The sequence below is a fragment of the Epinephelus lanceolatus genome, chromosome 12 (genome assembly GCF_041903045.1).
Source record: "Epinephelus lanceolatus isolate andai-2023 chromosome 12, ASM4190304v1, whole genome shotgun sequence".
Classification (NCBI taxonomy): Eukaryota; Metazoa; Chordata; class Actinopteri; order Perciformes; family Serranidae; genus Epinephelus; species Epinephelus lanceolatus.
Window position 1 is genome coordinate 26,650,025 of NC_135745.1, and position 26,028 is coordinate 26,676,052.

Consider the following 26,028-nt stretch of genomic DNA (forward strand, 5'->3'; position numbering starts at 1 on the left):
TCCAAATATTCAACTTTTTTTTTTTTTTTTTCCACATTTTTTTTTTTTTTACGTATAAAGTTTTTAAGTTGATTGGGCTCAGCAGGACGTTCAGTGTTAAAGCGGCATTCATGTAATCTGGTAAATAAGCCAACGGCTGATGGGAAATGTGTAACAACATATATGCCGACACTAGGTATCAAACACAAGTCAAAGACTGTATCATATTAAGTAACCATGAGCTGTAAAACAAGCAGTAGAGAGGACATAATACTGTCTTGGGGCCCTATATTGGAAAGTTTCTCCTCCTCTGCTGCTCCATCACATCCATCCTCAGCAGCCTGGACCAAAGAGTAGCGTGAAAGTAAGGAGCGCTCACTCTGCAGCAAAATCTGGGGACCAAAATGTCCCTAGAAGTACACTGCACAGCACACTGACTTGTTTATAATATAATATTAGTGGCACTGGACGAGAGACTGCAGACAGAGCAGATTGAACGATTACATGTTGCTAAACAGCTGTATTGAGTAAGTATTGGCTTTTTCCTTGTAGAGGATTTATTGCACTTACAGGAACAAGCATGTCTGTGGTCAACTCGTATCTCTATCTTCACCGCTCTGTCTCATCTGCGGCATCAGCAGCCTTGACGCACAGACAGCAGGAGGAGAGGCTGCTGACACCAAAACATAGAAAGAGCCAGTGACGTTGGAGCTTCTCAGCTTCTCAATACTACAGTCGTTAATAACTTAGCGTCACACATCTGTGGGGGAAAAACATATATTTTTAAAGATCGATCTCTGGTTTTATGAATCAATTACAGGTCATTCAAATGCAGATCGATTTGAATCGGATGACTCAATTATTTTAACACAGTCCCAGAAGCAATCTCAGTCGACTGAGGAGTATCCGACTGAGAGATTCGAATCTGCGACTTTCAAGGAGCAGCCCTACCCAAAAATAAAATCTGTTTGCTTGATTGATACATCCCATTTTTTAGGACATAATTTGCATGACATTTGAGCAAGAATAATAACACACCAGAACCAGAGATGAGACTTTGTTACCAAGCAAAAGCTGAGAGGGCCGGTCAGTGTGCAGAGTCCTTCCTCAGTCTGCCCTTCAGGTAGAGGCAACTGTTAAACTCACTACGGGATGGCCTGAGCCAGCTGGCCACCTGGAGTCAGGAGACATTTCAGGTCATGATGCCAAGAGTTTTATGCACGCCTACCACAGTTCACAGGACTGTCACGACCCCTGGCAGCTGATGTTGCCAACTTTCACCCATTATTTTTTGAGTAAAAGTCATCTTTTTGTAATAACACAGCTTTGATGATGTTGACATTTTACTCATAATGCAGAATCAAAGTAATTTGATTATAGTCCAGCTCTATTGCTAAGTTTAAATATAATAAAATGTGGTCGGGAACTCTGGCTAAATGCATTGCCGTGTAATTGGGTTTCTCCTCCAGAAATCTAGCTGTGTTGACTCGATTAGTCTTAATGCTCTTAATTGAAAAGGGAAACAGTGTTTTGCGACTGAGTAACTTTTACTGACACACACAAGTGGTTTCAGTGTGCTAAATGTCATGCAACATCTGCTCCCTTCTGCATCTGCTAACATTCATGAATAGTTGTCACTCTGAAAGAGCAGGAAAATCCCTCTGCTGGATAAAATAACTACAGTATGTACTGCAACAAAGCAGCTTTTCTTCCAATAAGCAGATTCAGTTAGTTCCTTTTTTCTGCTAAATTTCTCAAGGGTCAAAAAAATGTTAAATGTTCTGTTACCCTTCAAAAAAACGTATTTTAATTTAATAAATTTTGTTCAGAAAATTAGAAAAAGTCTCCTGTAGCACCCTGGCTTTCTGTCATTATTCTCTGTATCCTTGACCCTGACTGACACGGGCCTGATTACCAACTCCTGGCCGTCCTGGCTGGGGGAGGTTTCCCTCCCAGCATTGGCTGTCAGTAAATGTCAGGCAGCTGTCTGCGTGTATCCATCATTTGGACCAACCAGCATCTACAGGGACAAAGAGAGAGGGGAAAACACCACATTAACCCCTCAGCCAATCAGTCACACTCTAAAGACGGTAGCTCCAGGGGGTTTCATTTGATCTGTGGCTACTGTTTATAAAATGTCCATGCGTAGGTGTAGGTTTTAAAGATATTTTGGGGCATTTTTGCCTTTATATATAGGACAGCTTAAGTATGAAGGGGGAGAGAGAGAGAGAGGGGTACTGACATGCAGCCAAGGGCCACAGGCTGGAGTCGAACCCGGGCCACTGCGGCAACAACCTTGTGGCCTAAGCCACCGACACCCCTAGGTGTAGGTTTTTGAGGTTGGCAGTGGACACGCCCTTTCAATATTTATTAGTAGTGAATATGTCCCCCTCAGGACTTAATTTTGAAGAATTACTAGAACACGAGTCAGACACACCAAGAAAGAAGCGATGTTGAGACTCCGCTCTGACGGACAGTGCAGTTAGAGCTGGCGGCAGCTGAAGAGGAAGGACAGGAGTAAACACGGCAATAGCTGCTCTAATATGGCTGCAAATCTGCCGGAAAATAAGGTGGAATTCTACTCTGTATACTACGACAGAATATCAGGGCCACTGTTTAAAAAAAAATAAGAATTTAAGGCTTCAAGAATTAAGTTATATTACTACAAGAAAAGCCTCAGTGTTTATGAGAAAAAAAGTTGTAATATTCAAAGAATAGAGTCAGACACACCAAACTGATGTCGGAGAACTAGTGGCAACGAAAGCCCCTGCTTCATCGCCTCTCGTCGCTGTGTGTCAGCCATAAGTTGAACATTAACACACCAAACTAACGAGCAACAAGCGCGTGTGTTTTGCGCCTGCGTGAAATGTACTCCTCCATACCAGCCGACAGTGGTCGTCTGTAATCCTTATTAAAAAAGGGAAACTGGAAAACCATCTTGACGCTGGTTAGCCAGTTAGCATATTAACATCACATTTTTATACCAAGTGTAATCATTAATTTGCACTGTCCCTTCTCAAATTAACTAAATACACAATCCAATTTTATAAAAACAGAACATAACACAAACCATCAGGAAGTGTTTCTGCTAAAGCGCTCAGTGACTAAAGAAAAATAATCTTAGCTATGGAACAAGTTTGTTTTGGTTTTGACTTTAGCTCTTTGTTTACATTTCTTACGTTGCATTACTTTCGTCTTTCTTCCCATGCTCGAGCTGAATTGCCAAATAGAGTGATTTGTCAGAGCTTCACTGTGCCGATGGGGAAAAAAGGCCAACTAGCACCGAGGAGGGCGGCAGACGCTCACCAACGGCCTAGTGCTAACTGACAGAGAGGGCCTAGAGTCACGTGTGCATGTTTTAGCATTTCCTGACAGTCCAGCCTGCTGCAGCCCGCAAGTAATTTGGCTTGTAAAAAGTTTGGACTGCAGCGTGGCGACTTCACTGAAAAGCTCAGGGAAGCAGCTGTGAGCTTCACATTATCAGAGGTGGTGAAGCAAACTTTATTTTGCTTTATTTTACTTTCCATCTCGGTTAAAGAGCAGCACACACCCGAGCAGTAACGTAATTAACAGCAGACTATGGAACAGGTAGTTGTTTTCTCAAAATGTCACGACTTTATTCTTGAAATCTCAGAGAACACAGATATGTAGGATGTCTGTTGAATGTGCAGAAAGTTTTGAACATTGGCAGAAATCTTGCTGAAACACGAATGAGCTTTTTAAGTCCATAAAAGTAGAATTTTGTGTTTTCCTTTACATGAATAAAGACATTTCCACAGTCAATAGGTGCATAAACTTCACTAGAATGCAGGAAATGAATTAATTGATGCTTAAAATTTCCCAGGGGGAGGAACCTTAGTCTCCCGTTTAATATGTGCCCCCCCTCCAATGTCAGCAGAAAAGCTTGTGTCCGTGTATCATTACCCAAGGTGGGATGGTAAATGTAAGATACATGAGATGACCAAAATATCCTTTAATATTGTCGTTGCCTATCACCAGATTTCATACTCTTGATATTGCTGACCTTGACTTAGCAGTGCTTCTTCTTTCACTCAGCCGCAGAGGAAAATTACAGGAAGCTTCATTCGGCCTTGAGCATAAAACCGCAGGGTCACAGTTTCTGTGTTAGCGACCTCTGCCACACATGACCATAGCATAAAAAATATGCACATGATTTCCAGATGAAACTGCCTCTGTGAAAGGGACTTTTGTTCGGAGGGAAGAATCACATGTCTGTTTCGGCTCAGGATGCTCCTCTGCAGCCTTTTCTTCCTTTCTTTGGCAGGATATGTGAGGGCGAAACAAAGCAGCGTCAGTCTGTCTGTTGTCAGTGATGGTTTGACTGTGACACATCTGCTCCAAAGACATTCAAACTTTAGGGCAGCTCAAAGAAAGGTGTGCACCTCCTGCAGACTAAACGGTCTACATGCAGCCTCAGGCTCTTTTTATTTTCTTTGATTTTATTTTAGCTTTTTAAGTGAGTGAGTTTGCAGTAAATAATTTCACAGAATCATGTAGTTTAACCTCCGGCTAAAGCATGTAATATTTGCACCTTGTAGTGCAGTATCGTAATTACTAAAGTCATTCAGCCCGACCTCTGATACTTATTATGGTTGTTGCTGGAAAAATAATCATCAGGAGTAACAGACCTGCAACAGTAAAACAGCTTTTTGCCTTTTTTTTACTGTAATGCCATCTTCATGTTTGCATTTATACAAACATTTTTACATTTTTCTTGTCTTTTTCTTCTCTAGTTTCACAAGCCAGACCTCCACCGAATCAGAAGAAAGGTACACTGCTTTCACTTAGTTAGATACTATATAAAGCAACACATTTATACAACCTAATTTTTTCCTTGTCATATAACTGTCTTTTTATTTGACTGTCTATCCGTCACTACCAGTTTTTAAGACATTTTTTCCATGACTTTCTTCACAGGGTCCCGGACACCCATCGTCATCATCCCCGCCGCCACCACCTCACTCATCACAATGCTCAATGCCAAGGATCTCCTGCAGGATCTAAAGTATGTGGACATACCTGTGAATAAGTTAGAACATTTAAGGGGAGAAAGGTATCACCATGAAACCATACATTTCCAGAAGAGAAATCAAAACTAAAATTAACATGTGAATGTGTATTTTGAAAGTTATCTTTCCAAAAGTCTGAGAGAAGACACAACGGTTTGCAGCCGAGTGCGAAGTGATTGGGATGAGAGTCAGCACCTCCAAATGTGAGGCCTTTGCAGGAAAACTGTGGATTGCCCCCTTTTAGCTGGGAGAGTTACTGCCTCATGCGAGGGATGTCAAGTATCTCGGGGTCTTCTTCTTCACGAATGAGGGTTAAATGGAGCGTGAGATGGATCTGCGGTTTGGTGCAGTTTCTGCAGTGACGTGGGCACTGCACCGGCCCGTCGTGGTGAAGAGGGAGCTGAGCTGGAAGGCGACACTTTCAATGTACTGGTCCATCTACGTCCCAGCCCTCACCTATCGTCATGAGCTCTGGGTAGTGACCGAAAGAATGAGATCGCAGATATAAGCGGCCAAAATAAGTTTCCTCTGTGGGGTGGCTGGGCTCAGCCTTAGAGATAGGGTAAGGAGCTCTGACATCCTCAGGGAGCTCGGAGTAGAGCCACTGCTCCTTCACATTGAAAGGGGTCAGTTGAGGTGGTTCGGGCATCTGATCAGGATGCCTCCTGGGCGCTTCCCGCTTGAGGTGTTTCATGCACGTCCCACTGGTAGGAGGCCCCGGGGCAGACCCAGAACATGCTGGAGGGATTACATATCTCATCTGACCTGGGAACACCTTGGGGTCCCCCAGAAGGAGCTGGAAAGTGTTGCTGGGGAGAGGGACAACTGGGGCACTGGCGCTGTAAGGGAATGTCATGACAGTAGTCTGTGACTGTGTATATGCCACCGCTTCCTCTTTCAAACTAAAAGTCTTTGTCTCAAACTACAAGCTCTCTAGCTGTTCATACTTGGTCCAGCCATATACTAGGTTTGACCTGGTCTTGTTTTCTGTGCCGCACCAGGTTTGTCACGTCAGAGGAGAAGAAGAAGCAGGGCATCCAGCGTGATAATGAGGTTCTGCTTCAGAGGCGCAAAGACCAGATCCAGCCCGGAGGCACAACGCTGAGTGTCACTGTGCCGTACCGTATCATCGATCAGCCGCTCAAACTGGCTCCACAAGACTGGTGAGCGTTTAACCTCTTAAGCACCATCCCTTTCTACCATAGATCCATTTTTGTCCTTTCTTGGGGGGTAACATTGTGATGGAAGTATACGATGGCCATTCCCATGCTCGATTCATACTGCAGGCTGTACTTTTCTGTTGTGCTTTGGACCGTGAGTGGGATGTCCTTTTGGGTGGTGTAGCCTATTCAGCAATGTTTTGAGACACACACACACACATACACACTCTAAATGGTTTTCTACCTTTGTGGACTTTTTCCGACACATTCAAACACAAAGACATACACGTATGTAATTAAATGCTGTACATGGATTGTACCAGCGAGGGATCTGGGGTTGGCATAACTTCAACTTGCTTCTTTTACTTGTCAATTTATTTATACAGCCCAGTGACACAAATTTGTCTCAGGTGGCTTTACAATCTGTGAAGCTTACAACATGCTTTGTCCTCATTACACGTATGAGCTTGTAATGTTTGAGGAAAAATACTTAATGTCTTTCTAGGAACGACAAGTCACAGTTGTACAGCTGGTTGTGTCCTTCAGTGACATCATGAAACAGCCACATATTAGTCCACTCTTCAGATGGCTCAGCTCTTGACACCAGCGTCTGTGGGACTGAGTCATTAGTGTTTGACAAATATGAGTCAGGATTATACATGCAGCCTGTGTTTCATGCACAAGCTTTGTTTTTCAAGGATATTTTAGAATCTGTGTTAGAATCTAATTAGTACAAAATAATAATGGCCTCTTTGTATTCTTATGTATTAGTTTTAAGGACCAGACACATCAAACCAACGTGGGAGAACTAGTGCCGATAAGAGCGTCATGGTGCGTCGCCTCTCGTCGCTGTGTCTCGGCCAAAAAGTTGTACATTAACACACCAAACTGACGGCCAGCAAGCATGTATGTTCTGCGCCTGTGTGAGAGGATATACCCCTTTATACCAGCAGAAGGCAGTCGTCTGTATTCGTCATTCAAAACGGGAAACTGGAAGACCATCTTGATGCTTGATGTTAGCCAGTTAGCATATTAACAACACAATCCAGTGTTGAAAGAACAGAATATATTTACTGTGCGCCAGCAAACAAGACAAACCATCATTAAATGTTTCTGTTAAAGAGCTCGGTGGCTAAATTTTATTTCTGTTGTAACAGAGAGAGCAAAGTACAGAGGAGGAGTACCCGTGGGTACAGGTAGTGAATTCCAGGTGCCAGTTTTGGTTCAAATAAGGATGGTACCGAACTCAAGTGAATGTGTCCTCCTGCAGGGACCGAGTGGTGGCTGTGTTCGTGCAGGGTCCTGCCTGGCAGTTCAAAGGCTGGCCGTGGCTGCTGCCTGATGGATCTCCTGTTGACATTTTCGCCAAAAGTGAGTGACACAGACCTTAAAGTTCTTTCAAAAATGTGCCCATACTTTAACAAGTCATCATAGAGTGGTTGGTCATGTAGACAGAATGACTCAGCGGACAATGGTCTGTCTATTGTTGGCATGCTGGTCAAAATGCAAATCTAAATATTTGAACTGATGTAAATTTAAAACCCTCAGGTCCTGATGGGCCATTTTATGGACTCTCCAGAGTTTCATTTGGTTGTCATTTTGGCTGTGATCATGCTATAAAATTCCTAGGTCACTTTTCCAGGGCACATCATGCTCATGGAAGATCTCCTGTCTACACCTTAAAATGCACTGTATACAACATTGGCACCTGTCCTCCTGATGGCCCCATTGAAACCCATTGTAAAATGCAAAAAACACACATTTTTACCTGGTGGTTATTTTTTCCAGAATGATAATTTCTCTATTTTCATGGCTTAATTCACAACAGGGAAAGTCAAAATATAGGTTTCTGAGCAATTTTTGAAAAATCATTACAGAATACCACTGTAGCACCTTTGCAAAAAGACAAGCAGTGACAGGCTGCTCCCCAAGAATGCTGCGTCGCTTCCCCGGTAAGATGTGCGAGGGAGACCGCTGCAAGATTTGATGCTTTTTTCAAAAATCTGATCCAAAATATCCAATTATACCGCTTCCCCTTGGTCAATTGAGGTCAAATAAGAAGTATAATGACCTTTGAAATCCCCTTTTAGCGATGTGTGACCGATGATGTCTTGGCTTTACACGGGAAGTCACGTGATCAAGCCATTTTGCTTACGTGTCACTTAAAATTTACTGCGCATGCCCATATAAAATGAAACAAATCCTCCAGCAAACTATAAGCAAACAAATCAGTGTGGGCACTGTTCAAAGGCAGACATATGACTGTTCTAATAGGAAATTATACTATTGTTTTCATTTCTGATTTATTGCAATTTTTCAACATTTTTTTTGTACATTTGTACTTTGAACAGAGATCTGACTGTAGCTACAGTCTGAGATCTCAAGACGTGAACTGGTCTCTTTACCCAACTTTAAAGCTCATAAGTAAAAGGATGAATGAGTCGGTTGGGTCTTGTCATTGTGCGTAGGTGTCCTAATATTTCTACGTTACTGTGTACCTTTTTTCATTGTGTGGTTGTTTGGCTGTAACTTTTTTGTGTGCTGCTGTCTTGGCCAGGTCTCCCTTGTAAAAGAGATTGTTGAATTCAACAGGACTTACTTGGTTAAATATGGGTTGAATAAATAAATAATTGAGGTGTCACTGCACTGACAGCAGCTTGTTCCAACCTAAACCTGGATTCATCTATATAAATGTGTGCATGCACATTTCCTCACCAGTTCGAGCCTTTCATTTGAAGTATGATGAGGCAAAGACAGACCCCAACGTGCAGAAGTGGGATGTTACCGTCCTGGAGCTGAGCCGCCACAGGCGCCACCTGGACCGGCCCGTCTTCCTGCGCTTTTGGGAAACCCTCGACAGGTGCATCTTTATTCTTGCATATGTTTATGTTGACTAGGGATGCACGATATATATTGGGCCGATAAATTATCAGCCAATAATGGACAGTTTTATAATCATGCAATATTCTGATAATTAAAATAATAGCAGATAATAAGTGGCGATAATATGAAGCCAGACTGCTTTAATGACTTAACATGTCATTAATGACTTAGCATGTGCACACCCGACACAGTGGGTGGCAGTACATGTGCCTTCAAATTTGGCTTATGAGCCGCCAATAAACACAGAGAAGAAGAACTGCAGTATGGTGTCAGGAGGGCAAAACATGTCGCAGTGTGGACGTCTTTCACAGATCCAGAAGAAGACTCTTAGGAAGGAAGGTACCATAAAATATTGTATGCATTGAAAGCCCTTTGAAGCCTTTAATCACAATCTTCCAACAACCATGTCAGATTTTAAATGCTGCTGAAGTATGAGACTTTGCACCATGCGGTATGAATGTGAACATGACAGCAACTCAATCAAAAGTTAACCACTAAAATAACATCTAAAATAAATAAATTGCCTCTGAAATGTGGGGCACATTGAACCTTGCATATTATACGACAGAAATGATAGCAATTCACTTTAAAGTTAATAAAACAACATCTAAATTATATTAAATTTCAGCTGAAATGAGGCATTTTGCTCCGTGCAGTATGAATGTAAACCTGCACATTATCTGACAACATTTACTTAACAAATAATATCACATCTCTGTGGTGTTTGCAATTTGGGCTATATCCTAGGTTAATGTGGCCATTGTCAGTTTATGAAATTCCAATATCTGTTGTGGAGAGAATGGAAAGGTCGGTTAGCTCCTACATTAGGAAGTGGTTGGGCGCTCCTAGGTGCCTAAGTAGTGTTGCATTGTATGGAAAAGGGATACTTCAGCTGCCAGTATCTAGTTTAACAGAGGAATTTAAATGTACCAAGGTCAGGACAGAGCTCTTGTTATCTGGGAGTAAGGACGTGGTAGTTAGGAGTGTGGTTCCAAATCCAACCAAGGGGAGGAAGTGGAACCCAAGATCGGCAGTTCAGGAGGCAGAGGCAGCTCTTAGACATGCAGAGATTGTAGGTAATGTTCAGTTTGGCCGGGGAGGCCTGGGGCTTGGCTCAGGTAAACCGGTATGGAATACAGCAGGCCTCAAAGATAAAAGAAAGCTGGTTGTAGAACAGATACGCAGACAGGAAGAGATAGTAAGGGGTGCAAAGGTAGTGGCACAGGCTAAACAGGGACAGTGGTTGAATTGGGAAAGTGTAGAGAAGAGGAAGCTTAGTTGGAGGGACCTGTGGAGTATGGAGGAGAATCGTATTAGATTCCTGGTAGGGGCTACATACGATGTGTTACCAACCCCCCAGAACCTAAAACTGTGGGTAAATGAGGACCCATCATGCCCATTGTGTTCACGTACCGCAACTTTAAAGCATATTTTGTCAGGCTGTAAAGTTGGCTTGTCACAAGGCCGATATACATGGCGACATAATCAGGTGTTGAAATGTTTAGCTGCAGGCATCGAAGGGAAACGAAGACAGGTGAATTCAGAAGGTGTTAAGGATAGGGGCTTAGTAATTCAGTTTGTCCGTGAGGGAGAGAAATACAGAAGGGATAAGTTAGTGAGGAGGCAAAGGTGTGGCCGCCTAGAAGGTGCTTGTGATTGGGAAATGCAAGTAGATTTAGGGGGAAAGCTTGTTGTTCCTCAGGAAATAGTCTGTACCAGGCAGAGGCCTGACTTAGTGTTGTGGTCAGTGAGTCAACAGATAGTTTATTTCATTGAGCTGACAGTTCCTTGGGAAGACTCAGTGGAAGAAGCCTATGAAAGAAAAAAGCTTAGATATGCAGACTTAGGAGCAGAAGCTGAGCAGCGAGGATGGAAGACTGGGATTTGTCCAGTGGAAGTGGGGTGTAGGGGATTCATAGCAAGATCAAATGTCTCAATCCTGGGGGAACTCGGAGTGCGGGGACAGAATTTGAGGAAGACAGTGAGGGAAATGTCAGATGAAGCAATTAAATGCAGCCAGTTTATCTATTACAGAAGAAATAATGTCAGCTGGGGGCCAGCAGGGGGAACTACTAAGCAGGGCACATAACTCCTTGAGATCAGGTGGCGAGATCCACTTCCTGTCAGGAGAAATCCAGGAAGAGGAAGCATTTAAGTGTGGGAGTGGCCTATTGTAATCCATTTTGTTTGAGGCCATGCGGCAAGGTGAGTGTGCTTGCTGATCCTGTAAGTCCAGTTAGCTCCTTTAACTTTAGCTTATATTGTAGTTATGCTATGTAGTGTGTGAAATAGAGTATGGTGAATGTGACAGGAAAGCTAGTATCAGCATTGCTTCTGCCTGGAGCTCGCATGTATAGAGCCTGGGTTTGGTTGAAGATGGCAGTGCTGTTTGGGCTGAGAAAGCCATGTGTAAGTAAGGAGGAAATCCAGGAAGAGGAAGGTTATTTAAGTGTGGGAGTGGCCTATTTGAATCCATTTTGTTTGAGACCATGCTGCAAAGTGAGTGTGTTTGCTGATCCTGTGAGTTCATTTATCTCCTTTAACTTTAGCTTACATTGTAGTTATGCTATGTAGCGTGTGAAATAGAGTATGGTGAATGTGCTAGTAAAGGTAGTATCAGCATTGCTTCTGCCTGGAGCTCGCATAAACGGAGCCTGGGCTTGGTTGAAGGTGGCAGTGCTGTTTGGGCTGAGATCACTGTCTAGCCTCCTGGAGGTGTCATTGTTGTGAGGGCTCGTCCTGGGGAGGTAGACTGTACAGCCTAACCCGGCGGGGGAGTGTGATAGCCTAACAAGGCTTCCTTCCCTGGGTCTACCTCCTCTGTGGTAGTATAGGTAAGGTAAAGGAGGTTGTTCGGTTAGTGTGGGGAGCAGTGAGACCTGGCATTAGGGGAGTGTCTCTGGGACGCCAGAGATCACTGTCTAGCCTCCTGGAGGTGTCGTGGGACTAACTAGACGAAACACCGGTGAAAGGAGGTTCCCACCCGATGACCCCAAAGACATGTTAGTTATCACTGCTCATGGGTCTGTATAGTTAAGCCTTGCCATAATAGCTTATCGTAGGGCTTAGGAGGATTATTCACTGAGTGCTGATCCCTTTTTTTTTTTTTTTTTTAATTAGAGCACAAACTTCTTGTGTTTATTTGAATACACATCTCAAAAAAGATAACTTGCTGCTGAATTCATTTTCTAGATCAAAGTACTGCCACACCGCACTGGTTTTGTGAGAGGACATCTCTCCAATTTCCCACCGTGCTGTTTTAAACCTCCAGCCTACTTGTGCATTACCTCGGGGAGGGGGACAGCTGTCTGACAGCTCTGTAGCATCCACTAGTGGCGGGCGGCTCCATGACAGTTAAGCAGCCTTGTACATGAATAAAACAGTAATTGGTTCAACCGACTAATATTTCTGGTGTGGACTTGCAAGAGGGCTGACGGTTAATTGTTTAGACGACTTATACCCCGGAAAGTCTCCCTCTGTGACAGCCTAATGTCGGCAGCTATGAAGAGTCAGAACTGTTCTTTGTTTTTGTTGTGTTAGCGACAGTTTGATTTGGTCAGGTCAGAGCTATGGAATATTAAATCAGCAATATTTTATCACTACATCTCAGCCTTGTGAAATTATTGGTTATTGTTGCAGTTATCAGCCATGAGAAGCAGGTGATTGTCAGTTATCAGTACAGGCTGAAAAAATCCATATCGGTGCATCCCTAATGTTAACCCAGCTATTGTTTGTCTCCTGTGCTTCTGTTACTTATTATTCAGCTGTTTAATAGAATTATGTTTAATTCTTGACGATGATGACATTGCACTGACTCACCTGTCTTCTCTTTCTCGTTTATCAGATACATGGTGAAACACAAATCTCACCTCAGGTTCTGAGCCCAGATCACAGCGTCCATCTCCGAAAATCCTACAAATGAATTCTTCGGCCCTCCAACTCTCCTCGGCCCTCCTCTCACAGAGGTAGCCCCTCTCATCCGAGCTGCCATCTTCCAACTTGATCCCCCATTTTAACGCGTTATCCAGTGAACTTCCTCTGACACTTCCTCCTGATGCAATGCGCTGGATATGTTACTCTGGACACTGGAGAGGAGATTTGGGGGATTTTTTTTTGTGTGTGTTTTTGTTGTAATTGTTTTCTAATGTTTTCATGTAGTTCAACAAAAATACCAAAATATGTTTTGTATAAAAACAAACAAAAAAAAGGCAACATACTGTGGAAACAGTTTAAACGAGATATTAAGTAACAGGACGAGGTCAGAGGTTTTCATTTTTGTCAGTGGTTAAGAGGGAAATATTGTGAACTCAGAACTGTTTAGATTGAGAGAAACGTGAAAATGACTCTCGGTACAAACAAAACGGCCACTGAGTTTGGGGAAAGAGACTTCCTTTACACTTTTACTTTTCTTTTGGGTGTTTGTGGTCTGAATGTACATACAGTATATGATAAAACCTATCAGATCCAAAGCTCTTTGAGCAGAGAGGAGGATGCAGGTAAGTGATATGTTAATACTACTCTACTCTGCTCTGCAACAGCCAGATGATCTCAGCCAAGCAGTCAGGTCCCTAGCTCAGTTTCTGATGGATCAGCACATCTCTCAGTCATGCAATGACCCTGTTTAAGTTTTCTGTTCCTTTGTTGGTGTTGTGCTAGAGGAGAGAAATGATGGAAAGTATTGCTTTAAGTCGTCACATGAAAATAGACAATAAAGCCTCAGAGAAATGAATATCTGTGTTTTGCCTATTGTAGATGATTAGTGTTCACTTTATTAATCATATTTCAATGTAGTTTCATATGGGTTTCATTTGATTGTAAAAGAATGAATACATTTAAAGACGACCGACAAAGAGGAGTCTCCTCTTTAGGAAACAGGAAACGAGGCTGGATTACCAACGGGGCAAGGTCAGTAGCTTTTTATTAATTTCATTACTTACACATTTGCTTTGGAATTAGCACCACTAAAGTACCGTAACACTTCAATAGACCTATGGCTAAGCCACGCCCCCCTCCACTCACTTGGACAAACTATCACCATTCAGTGACCCGGCGCTATGGCAGGTGTCACAGTACAAGGCATTTCGCAGGAGGCAATTGATGATTTTTGGAGACATAACGATCAGATGTCATTGAGAAGTAACCAAAAGGGCCTAAACTACACATTGGAGGGATATATTAATCATTTTATTGTTGAGAAGGTCAATGAAAAGCTTAAATTACAAACCAAATTTCAAGTCACAGTGTACGCTTGTGAACCGCATCTCATTGCCACAGTTAAAGTGCCACTGAAGTGAAGGTTTTTGGCTCAGAATATGAGAAAAGGATAACGGCCTTTTTACCATCTTTACCAAGAGTGTCTCTCCGTTAGTTTGGTGCTACAGTATTTACACTGAATCATTCAGCATAACGTTTGCCAACCTTTGTTATCTCTGCCATTACAGATAAGTTAATGAAGCTAAGCTCCAGAAGTTAACGTTAGCTTAACTAGAGCTAACAATGATGTACAATCACCAAAGTACAAAACTAGAACAAAATAGGCTAATGAACTCCCAGCAAACAAGGTGACATGATGAACAACGCAGCTAGGAGCTAACGTTAGGCTAACTTTAGCTAACGTTAGCTAGAGATGTGAAAGATAACTTTATATTTCTTTGCAGCAAAGTGAAAATATGTTGTCTCAACACGATGTTGACTTACCTTAAAACAGATGTAGACATCATTGTTAATCTTATTCATGTTGAGTTAATGTTGTGGTCTAACGTTACCACACAACTTTAACCAAAGGAGACACTTTTCTCGGTTGAAATGTGGTTTAAAGTGTAAAAATTACACCTCATCGCCCAGCCTCTCAGGATACCTTGTGTCAGAGTTGCATGTACCCCATGCACACCGTTTGACCATTTCTAAACTTCAAATTTCCGAAAAAGCTCATAAAACCGAACAAAACTGACTTTCTGTAATGCATTTCGATGAACGTCCAGGCAGAGAATGAATGGCTATATGCACTGTGATTGGCTCATCGCGTTTGAAGGCGGGACTTAGCCATAGGTCAGTTAAAAGCCTTGTCTAAATTAAAGGCCCAGTCCCTTTTACTAGCCCAGTGTGGTTACACATTTGGACAAATAAAGGCCTGTCTCAATTAGAGGTCTGGTCTGATCCCCAAGTAGTTCATCGTCTTCATAGAAGTTTTTCGGACGTTGAAAACCAGGTTGTTGGCTACCTCAAACTATGTGTCCATTCCTTGATTACCCTGTAAGTCATTCATATTACTTTAGTGCGTAAGGGTCCTCGGATGGAAAGAATCAGAAGGGTTTTTCATAAAAATGAATCCAAATTGTGAGTATTATTTTAACAGGATAAAATGGTGGTGTGTCCGAATGCCAGGTGTCAAAATCCTCAAGTGCTGTAACTCTCTGATGCGCTGTCGGAGCGAGATCAAATAAATGATTCATATTCGATATGTTATCTGAAGCCTAATTTTTATACAATATTCATACTAGTTTAAATAAACAATTTGATTATATTTCCCATCTTTGCTGAGAAACAGTTTTGTGTAAAAGGAATTAAAGACCTGTCCCAAATATAGGCCTGTGATTTCAGTGATTTAAGCAAATAATAGCCTGGGCTACTAATTGCAGCTAATTGCAACTAATTTGTAACAGTGAGGCGCTAGAGTGCGCCATCTGTTTGAATGCAATATATGATTTCAACGTTAGATGGGAGAAATTCCTACACACTGTGGCTTTAAGTTTGAGAGTACCCACAGCCAATCAGTAAACAGAGTCTTGTAACTCCTTTGACATGTTGACCTATGTTACAAAGGATTTGTCGTGGCTGCTCCTTGGCTGGATATGGTTCACTTCAGGTCTGCGGTGTGGTTCACTTTTTCGGCACTGCTGCATTCGTCTCATGTACAGAGCAACATGCTGGATAACTCACTGCCTCGCCTGCTGCTCATACTGGGCCGCTTCTTGTGAAAAAATAACTAGGTTTGAACACCAAAGTAAAAACAGAAATCCCAAGACTGCATAAATTTGGTGTTGCTCCATTATTTTTGTGGTGACCAAGCTGGCTGAAGGGGATGGATTTCCGTTTTCGGTCCTGGCCAATCGATGAGTAGGGTTTTCTTCTTTCTCATGCTTTGTTTCTTCCTGGTCAGTGGTCGTTTCAGGCAATACCGCCCCCAAACGAGCAGCTGCTGTAACTGTGTGACGTCCAGGTGGTTTGGTCCGCTTTAAAAAGTGCAGAGTGAAAGTGAACTGAACCAAATGAAGGTGTGAAATTTTTTGGCATTCCCTGCCCAATCAAACTGAGTCCCCCGGACTATCCTGGTGTGAATACACAGTAAAACTATGCTTTGTGAACACAAAGCGCTCCAGGTTCGCTTTGCTCTTTGCCATTGTATTTAGCCCTCTAGATCACATGCTATTGTACTGGGACGCTTGAAAAACAGACAAAACCGCGTTGACCTGCAACGCTTGTAAGGACGTAGGACAAGGAGTAGTTTGGTCCACAGAAGATGCCGCACGTCTCCAGATTATAGGTTTTCCTCCAATTTTAAGTTCATCTGAAAGCGAGGGGCTTCAAAACCACACTGCAGTGCCAAGTCAAGGTAAAAACAACACTGTGTCAATATATATATTATACAGGCTATAGTGTGAATTGAAGGAGGACTGAGTCGTCTTTCAAATGAACTGACAATGTGAATACTAAACTATCAGAGTCCCTCTTCTGTTGGTCCACTTTTTGGTGCTCTTTCAGCGGACTGAGTTCGGTTTGTTTAAAAAGGACTATATGTGAAAACAACCCAACACTTGGATGTTAAACTCGAGGCTGTTTAGAGTTTCACAGATCACAGATTGCAGCTTGATTCACATCGATGCTTTGACAGGAAGCCTTTGTTGTGGGATTCATCAGCTGCTCTCTTGGAAGGAAGATGCGTCGTTCCCATGGCCCTCTGCTTCTCAGGCTCCACACAGAGGCGTGCAGATTCACAGCAACCGCTCCGGAGGGAGAGCACCAACTGCCTCCCCCACCACCCCCGCCGGCCTTCCCTCCATCTGCTGCTTCGCACTGCCATGCAGGCAGGCAGGCACGTCAGCCGGTGGTTCCAGACTCGCATCGTGTGGCTAGAGGTATCAACACACTTCTGAAAGACCGTGTGATCATCTTTACATCCCTGTGCTTCTGTGTGTGTGTGTTTTGGGGGAGTGATGAGAGTGTATGACACACTCGTGGTAATAAATACTCATCTGATGAACTACACTTTACCAGGGCCCACAGCCAGCGCTCCTTCTGCTGCTCAAAGATTAGCGGAGGGAAAAAAAGCGTTAAAAGCCTAAAAAAAAAAAAAAAAAAAACTTTTCCGTTAACTTCGACTGGCAGCTTTTTGTTGTAAGGTCAGGATGAACTTTTGATATATTAACTTTAGCTTTAATGGAGCATACGCTTTGCATCATGCATTCCTTCCACTATCTTTAACAGAAAATGCAGGCTGGCTGCAAGGCGTCTGTAGCAAATATCCTCAGTATCCTGGCTCCAAATGAAGTGTTGAAAGCTCAGTAATTATTCTGCAGCTGTATTGGCAGATGAAGTCTGTAGGAGATGTTTCCTAAATGAAGAGTAATGAGCGCTTTATCCGCACAGCTCGTCCACACAGTGGGTGTTTAAGGAGCTGCTTTCAAGGCTGAAACATGCAGAAAAGTCAAATATGAAGAATCTGGAGGCAATTTGCACAAATTAGAAGGCATTAAATAAAATGGAAGATTTATCTCATGATATCATGATTCATGTTTTCTCGAGCTCTACCAGAGAAATTAATTTTATATCAACAGGAGCTTTTTTCCACTCACTGGCACAGAAGTGTCTTCATTATATCCTCCTTCAGCTCACTGGTTTTCACTTCACTGCATTGGAATTGGATGCTTCGAATAAGGTGTTCAGAGAGAATCTAGGTCGAGGGAAGGTGTAGCGTGGCGAGACGAATGGCAAGCGAGGGAGAACAGACAAGTGAGGTTCCTCATCAATCAGCAACGACAGGACGAGATTGGTAAAGCAGATAATGGAAAGAAAAGTCGATACGGACCTCTCAGGAGACTGAGGGCCCTCGCACACAGACGAGGACAAATTACATCCAGACCCTCTTTTACAACATCCTACCCTTCGATCCTGCGTCACTTGCTAAAGTCGCCCTCAGCAGAGATACAGTACTCTTTGTGGGTCAGTAATTGGTTTCTGATGGTTTTCGATGATGATGTCCAGCGAGGCCTTCTGGCCTTGGAGCTCAAATTGAAGCATGTTGAGCAATCCTGTCAGTGCCACAGGAAATGTTGGGTTGTAGTACTGAATATGTACAATAACGAGAGTAACTCAGCTGATAAACATGCTTAAACTGACAGCTGAAACAGAGGACGTGATCAGAAATGACTTGACTCATTGAGCTTTCAAAGGTCAAGTACAGAGGCCTGTAATGCAACATCACTGTGGATAGAGCCCCTACAGCACCATTTCCACTAAACCCTTTCAGTATGGTACCTTTGGAACCAAAAGTAACCCTTCAAACATGGTACCAGACTCTCGTTTATAGCCCACAGAACAAGGGTGCACGGCAACATTCTCAGAACAAAATGAAACAGGCTGCAGTGAGAGTCTCTCTCCATGGGATATTCAAAAATAGTGGGTTTGTGCATTTAGTCCTTCTCAGGCAGGCGCTAAGGTTTAGTGTTGCTGTAGCCCACAGGAATAACGCTCCGGCCGAAATTAATATATCCTAGTCCATACCCATTGAGTGCACAGTTGCCCACGTACAGTTTCACATGGTGTGTGTTTGGGATACAGGTCATAGGAAATTGCAGATTAAATAGTCAACTGAACCCATTAAGAAGAGCAATGTATTCAGACAGAGATTTTGTGAATTTGATAGTAAGATTGCAGCCACAGCGATCGGTTGCATTTTAGCCATTTTTAAGCATTTTTCTGTTGTTATAGCGCCACCCAGTTGCCAATTACAGTTAAATTTCTCCAGTCACCTTGAGGCGTCCTCTTCTACATGTCTACCAAGTTTAGTAGAAATCGATATGGCGGTTAGACCTAGATAAGAACTTAGCTCTCTAGTGCCCCCATTTTGTCCCCTCAGATTATGTGTGGTCATATGCCTTCGCAATATTCATTGCCTTATAGAAGCTCAGTTTTAGTAAGTTTTCCAACTTTTGCCAAGAGGGAACTTTAGATATTGGTCCCTAGATTATGTTCACCGAGTTTCATGCAGATCGGTCAAACTTCCTAGGAAGAGATCGATTTTAAGTGGTTTTCCAAAAATTCAAAATGGCGGAAAATCTGTAGAACCGGAAGTTATGGGTTCTTGAGGCAAATTTGTTCCTCATGAGGAGAGGCATCTCTGTGCAAAGTTTCATGTCTCTACGACATACGGGGCATGAGATATGCCCATTCAAAGTTTACAATTTCAATCGGTTGCTATAGCGCCCCCCTTTGGACAATTGATGTAATATTGCTTCATTCGCATCCTCCCATGACCCTCTACCACTGTGCCAAATTTCACATGGATTGACCAAGTCAGTGAGGAGAAAAACATGGAACAGACACACAGACAGAGTTTTCGTCATTATAAGATAAATGCTTGAAGATCCACTGAAAGTGTATGTCATATAAAAACTTAAGTAATGGTCAAAGTTGCACTATTGAGATTTGATTCTATTGACCAATCAACAGACTGCAGTGTTCACAGCTCCACCTTTTAGTACCAGATCTGTGTGCCTAGTACCCCAACAGAGGGGGGACTAAAAATGGGGACAGTACGGATTAGTTCCATTGGTACCATCCACAACTTTTCACAGTGGAAATGGAAAAAAAGCGTACCAATCCGAACTGAACTGTACTGCTCGGTGGAAACGGGGCTTAAATATCCAGAAACAACCCTGTTAAGTTAAGTATTTTTCAACGTGGACCTTATTTTCCCATTTTTTTGTGTCTGTGACTTATGGGAACAACAAATTTTAAAAACTGGTCTAGTACTGAGCGAGAGGGCTGCAGCAGGCAGTGGCAAAAAAGGCTGTAATGTAACCAACCAGTCACACTAAAAGTATTTGTGTTTGCCACTGACAGGCTCAAACAAGTGTCTGACAACATTATGGAAAGGATCCCTTCAGAGATAGACCTTTTTGTTTAACCAGAAACAGCCGCAAAATGGCCCAGTCGCAGATAGAGGCAGCATGTTTTTACATCTAACTGGGTGATTTAAGGGTTAATTTCAACCAAACCAGACTTGGTGATTTTTAATAGTAGTTAGAAAAATTAAGATGTTTTTTGTATATTCTATTCCGTTTCTGTCGACTTTAATGAAGAGGGTTTTACAAAGATTAAATTAATGTCTGGTGGGTTTGGTGGTGGCACCTTCAAGGCTGTTTCTGGATAAACTGAAAGGATCTTATTGTTTAACAAAAAGGTCTGTCTCTGTAGGAATCCTTTCCATAATGCTGTCAGACATTAGAATAAAAATCTGAGCCAGTCAGTGGCCAAAACAAACACTTTTAATGGACATACACTGATGGTGCAAACATGCCCCATGTGGTTACACTGCAGCCTGTTTCTCGGTCCCTGAGCACTGCTGCTGTGTTGCTGGTGTAGTTTCACCATGAAGTTATCTCGGTGCAGCTTTGCAAGTTCAAAAGTGTTAAAATGGCTCTGACTATAGTAAAGTGGTTGTAAACATTTCCTGTTTTTGTTAGAACTGTCTACATGCCACAGATTCATTTGAGGAGGGGGGTGGGGATCAAAGAGAGTGACTTTTGCGTTTCTTTTTAAGCCTGCATTAGAGAAACTTTGCCTAAAGAGAATGACTTATCAAAAGGAAGAAAAAAGGGAATATGAGTGTGTGTGTGTGTGTGTGTGTTTATCAAAATCAATGAGGTTGCAACATTTCTTAGCATGCACCATAAATGCATACATTTAGCAATTACTATAATTAATATAATTACTGTAGTATCCTTTAAAGCAAAGATAATTCTGTGTGTTAGTTTCAGCATGGAGAAAATAAAACAGTTAATATTGTAGAATTTACTGCAGATCATCAGCATGTTGTTGAGGTTTGTCCTTGCTTGAACCAGGAGACGAATCTTTCTGAAACCGTGTGTGGTTACAGTCAGGCATTCAGACTCCTGATCCCTTAAAAAATAGCTTCACAAAATGTGTATTCAGAATACTATATATCTAAATATTTAATTGTGAGTAATCACATGATTGTCCATAGTCACCTTGTGATTAATTGCAAATGAATCGTCCATTTTTGTCTGCTCTAAATGTACCTTAAAGGGATATTAAGTTTTTAATACTCGTATGAGCATGGTAGTGGACAAATATGCCTGCCATATGCAAATATCTTACTATATAATGATGAAAACTCTGTCTGTGTGTCTGTTCCACGTTTTTCTCCTCACTGACTTGGTCAATCCATGTGAAATTTGGCACAGTGGTAGAGGGTCATGGGAGGATGCAAATAAAGCAATATTACATCAATTGGCCAAAGGGAGGCGCTATAGCAACCGATTGAAATTGCAAACTTTGAATGGGCATATCTCATGCCCCGTATGTTGTAGAGACATGAAACTTTGCACAGAGATGCCTCTCCTCATGAGGAACAAATTTGCCTCAAGAACCCATAACTTCCGGTTATATAGATTTTCTGCCATTTTGAATTTTTTGAAAAACACTTAAAATCGATCTCTTCCTAGGAAGTTTGACCGATCTGCATGAAACTCAGTGAACATAATCTAGGGACCAATATCTAAAGTTCCCTCTTGGCAAAAATTCGAAAACTTACTAAAACTGAGCTTCTATAAGGCAATGAATATTGTGGAGGGCGTGGCTCATCACATAAAGGTGTATAACATCTCAAGGGTTTCACTGATCACCACACAACTTTGTAGGCATATGACCACACATAATCTGAGGGGACCCCTCCATTATTGACCCCATCAAACAAAATGGGGGCGCTAGAGAGCTAATTTCTTATCTAGGCCTAACCGCCATATCGATTTTTACTAAACTTGGTAGACATGTAGAAGAGGACGCCTCAAGGTGACTGGAGAAATTTAACTGTAATTGGCAACTGGGTGGCGCTATAACAACAGAAAAATGCTTAAAAATGGCTAAAATGCGACCGATCGCTGTGGCTCCCCCTGTGGCTGAATGTTGTTGTTTTTTTCTAATTTTTGGTATGACTAAGTCATGGTATGCTGTACATAATCATGGAAACTGTCAGTCAGTCATTCTGTCTGTCCCACGTTTTTCTACTCACTGACGTGGTCAATCTATGTTAAACTGCACATAGGCATTGAGGACTGGCATAGGTAGAAGGTGACAAAGCTACTAATGGGTATGGACTAGTTTATTTATAATGTTATTGCAGCCATCCAAAACAATGATAAATACTGTCCAGAATATTCTCCAGAATAACCTCAAATTGACTGCATGCTGAAAGCATGGTAAACTCACGATGGACATATTGACCTGAATGCAATATCATTTAGTAATATTAACACAATGTAGTGTCCAACTTTACACACAAAGGTTAACTAAGCATCCCCTGTTTTTTTAAACAGCTTGATGTACTCCGGCGGCAACTCAATTCACATCGACAGTAGATGCAAATAATTTTGGTCTTGCTAAAAAACATCTGGCAGAGCTTTGAAGCTGAACTGTTCGAAAGACAACTTTTTTTAATTCAGCTTGGCTCACGGAGGTTTTTTCTGCTCGCCATCCATCACGTTACTGCTGCATCACTTCCTGATTTCCCAAATGGATAGGCCAAGGGTCATAGTTATAGAAGGTACATGCGTTAATCAGGAGTCAAAACACTAGTGGCGTTAAAAGGAATTTGAGTTAACTTGTTATTCACGCGTTGACAGCAATGCTATAATGACTGTATATAATTATTTCTTGGTCTCTTCATTAGAATACCACCAGAAAATACAGAAAATGTGTACTATGCAGTATTAAAAAAAACAGAAAAATAATCAGAAAAAGCAGCTTCTATCGGCTAAAGTGACCTGTCTTTACATTTGAACAATTGCAGGAACCTGGCTCTCTTAAACCTAAATGGAATGGAACCCTAATTAATGTCATTGTTAACTTCTATATTTGTCCTGTAAACAAGGAGGTTTGCACAAGACATGTTTCAGCATTGCATACGCATGTTGCAAGAGTGTAAGTCTTTGGAAGCTTGCGAAGATCTCAGAATTTGACAGACATGAAATCATGATATTGCATCAGCAAGGTCACTCTCAGAGGGAAATCAGCAAACAAACTGGATACACAAGATGTGGTATTCAAGCTCTTATAAATAAATTTAAAGAATCAGGAGAGGTCAAGGACAAAAAAGGACTGGAAGGGCAAGAATCTGATGAGGTTGATTCAGGTGATTATACGCAAATGAAAACATACTTACTATATAATATTCCATTTCTGCCAATATATCCCCCTAAATCCTGCACACTGGACCTTTAAATAACAAATTGTATATGTCAAACTCAATGAGTCTTATGATGCAGCAGTCAAAATAATTACATTTGGACACAAATTACTCAATTTTATTTTATTAAATGTTTTTTAATGCAACATAAATCAATTGAAAAAGCTGCGTATTTCATGTTTCTGTTGTCTTGTGTGTTTCATGACCTACAGATAAAAACAATATTTATAAAGTGTGAACAAATGTAAATCAACTTTACAAATAAACACATTTTTTATAAGATATATTTCTGTCTTCAGGTTCATAGATGTTTCCTGAGACACTGCATGGCAACGTCTGGCCCCAGACAGAAAGACATCAAGACTGCAGAGCTGTTACTGCTCTGAGGGGGTGCAGAGCACACGAGGATCCAGCAAATGGCGATCACAGCCTGATGTGGAGGTCAAACACAAACTGTATGATCACATTATAATCATCAGTATGAGTTATGTTAGCACTTTATATAGAGGATGGTACCTTGTCTGTTTTTGTTCTCCACTCGAATACAAAGAACACAAAGAGTTATTTCTTTTCTGTGGTTTCAGTTTGACCTTTGGCCTGACTGTGTTTGGTATTTCATAACGCTGACCTCTGATCGCAGCAGTCCGGGAAATCATTTTGAAATGTTGACTCTAAACAAATGAATCACTGTTGCAGGCGCTGCTCTGTGCAAACAAACATGGAGGCAACACTCCAGAATGCTGCAACGTTTGCTGGGAAGCAAGGCCGGGTCAGACTACTTTGAAATTTCGTCAGTTACTGAATACGAATTACACGACAATGTAGGAATCAGTATCGCCATTGGGTTATGAAAAAATGTAATCCAATCTGAATACTTTTGGATTACTTTTAAAGTATGTCAGAATGAAACACCGAAAATATTGCACCTTGTGCTACAAAAAAATGGACGCAGCCACAACAAATTTGAGACTACTGCTGCTTGAATCGTCCATCTCGATCCAACACAGTTATGTCTGTCTTCCGTCAGGTCCACCACACCGACATGAAACAGGCTCCATTCTGTTTCCTGCACCTAGATTTGAACCATTCTGAGCATTTAGATCAAAAATAAATTGGTTTGAAGTCCAACAATTTGGTCCTAAAATAGCAGGTTTTTGTTAACCTAAAATGTGAAGTATGACAACATCTGTGGGTGTGCCATATTCTACAGCCTGGATTTTCCTTATTTGATTTGATTTATTTATTTTGGCCATTTAAAAAAAAATAATAATAAAATAGAATATATTGTCTAAAAAGACCTACAAGACAGAGACAAACCTGAACAGACTTACAATGAGAAACATGAATTAACATTTCGTGTCCGAAAAGGAGGAGGAAGAAGCAACATGTTTGTCTCGTCCTACGCCCAATCCCAGAACTATACTAATCCATCACTAATGAAACTGTTACATAAATACACAACTATGGAGACGTCATCTGGAAAAAATAAAGTGCAGTGATCCATGCTTGTTTTTGGATAAAAACAAATGTCTGTTAGAGCAGAACAAAAGAACGTCGCATGTCATCAGTGCGATCCACCATTTTGCTACTTGTATTGACCTCTGTTGTTCATTCTGCAACAGTCTTTGTTGATGTTCGATAGCGCCAAGTTTCCAAGAATCCTGAATGGAACCGGTTCTAGCGCCGGAGCTAGTTTAGTGGAAAAGTGGTAACACTGTGGAGCACTTGTCTAAGAATTGGCTGCTCCTGTATAGGGCTTTTCTAGTCTCCCAACCACTCAAAGCACTTTTACACTACATGTCACACACAAAATCACACCCTGGTGGCCGAGGCTGCTGTACATGGTGCCACCTTCTGCTCAGTAACCATTCACACACACTCACACACCGATGGAACAGCCATACGGAGGAATTTGGGGTTCACTATCTTGCCAGAGGATACCGTAAAACTTCAAATAATAGCCCAGGCTATAATTTGCTTAATTCAATGAAATCAACAGACCTATATTTGGGACAGGTCTTATATTCATTTCACACAAAACTGTTGCTCAGCAAAGATCAGGAAATACCATCAAATTGTTTATTTAAACCAGTATGAATATTATGTGTTGAAAAATTAGACTTCAGATAATATATAAAAATATGAATGATTCATTTGATCTCGCTCCGACAGACAGCGCATCAGAGGGCACAACACCATTTCATCCTGTTTAAAGAATACTTATAACTTGGATTCATTTTTATGAAAAAACCCTTGTGATTAATTTGATCTGAGGACCTTTACGGACTAAAAAAAATATGAATAACTTACAGGGTAATTGAGGAATGGAGACATAATTTGAGGTAGCCAACAACCCGCTTTTAAACATCTGAAGAAATTGTATAACTGTTTGGCAACGGTCAATTAGGACAAGGCTTTTAATTGTCGTTTTACAGTACTTTGACATGCGGACTGGAGGAGCTGGGGATCGAACAGACAACCTTTAGATTGG

The 26,028-nt window shown here is 41.7% G+C and overlaps 1 protein-coding gene across 1 annotated transcript in view; it reads left to right on the forward strand.

Moving 5' to 3' along the window:
• The window catches only part of cdc73 (cell division cycle 73, Paf1/RNA polymerase II complex component, homolog (S. cerevisiae)), a 40,648-nt gene extending 26,867 nt beyond the window's left edge, over positions 1–13,781 (forward strand). Inside the window, exons 12-17 of the mRNA XM_033650465.2 lie at positions 4,734–4,769; positions 4,918–5,005; positions 6,011–6,172; positions 7,440–7,540; positions 8,888–9,029; positions 12,897–13,781. Coding sequence (XP_033506356.1) covers positions 4,734–4,769; positions 4,918–5,005; positions 6,011–6,172; positions 7,440–7,540; positions 8,888–9,029; positions 12,897–12,933 — 566 coding nt within the window. The 3' untranslated portion in view covers positions 12,934–13,781. The remainder of the gene's footprint in view (positions 1–4,733; positions 4,770–4,917; positions 5,006–6,010; positions 6,173–7,439; positions 7,541–8,887; positions 9,030–12,896) is intronic.
• The last annotated feature ends 12,247 nt before the right edge of the window (positions 13,782–26,028 follow it).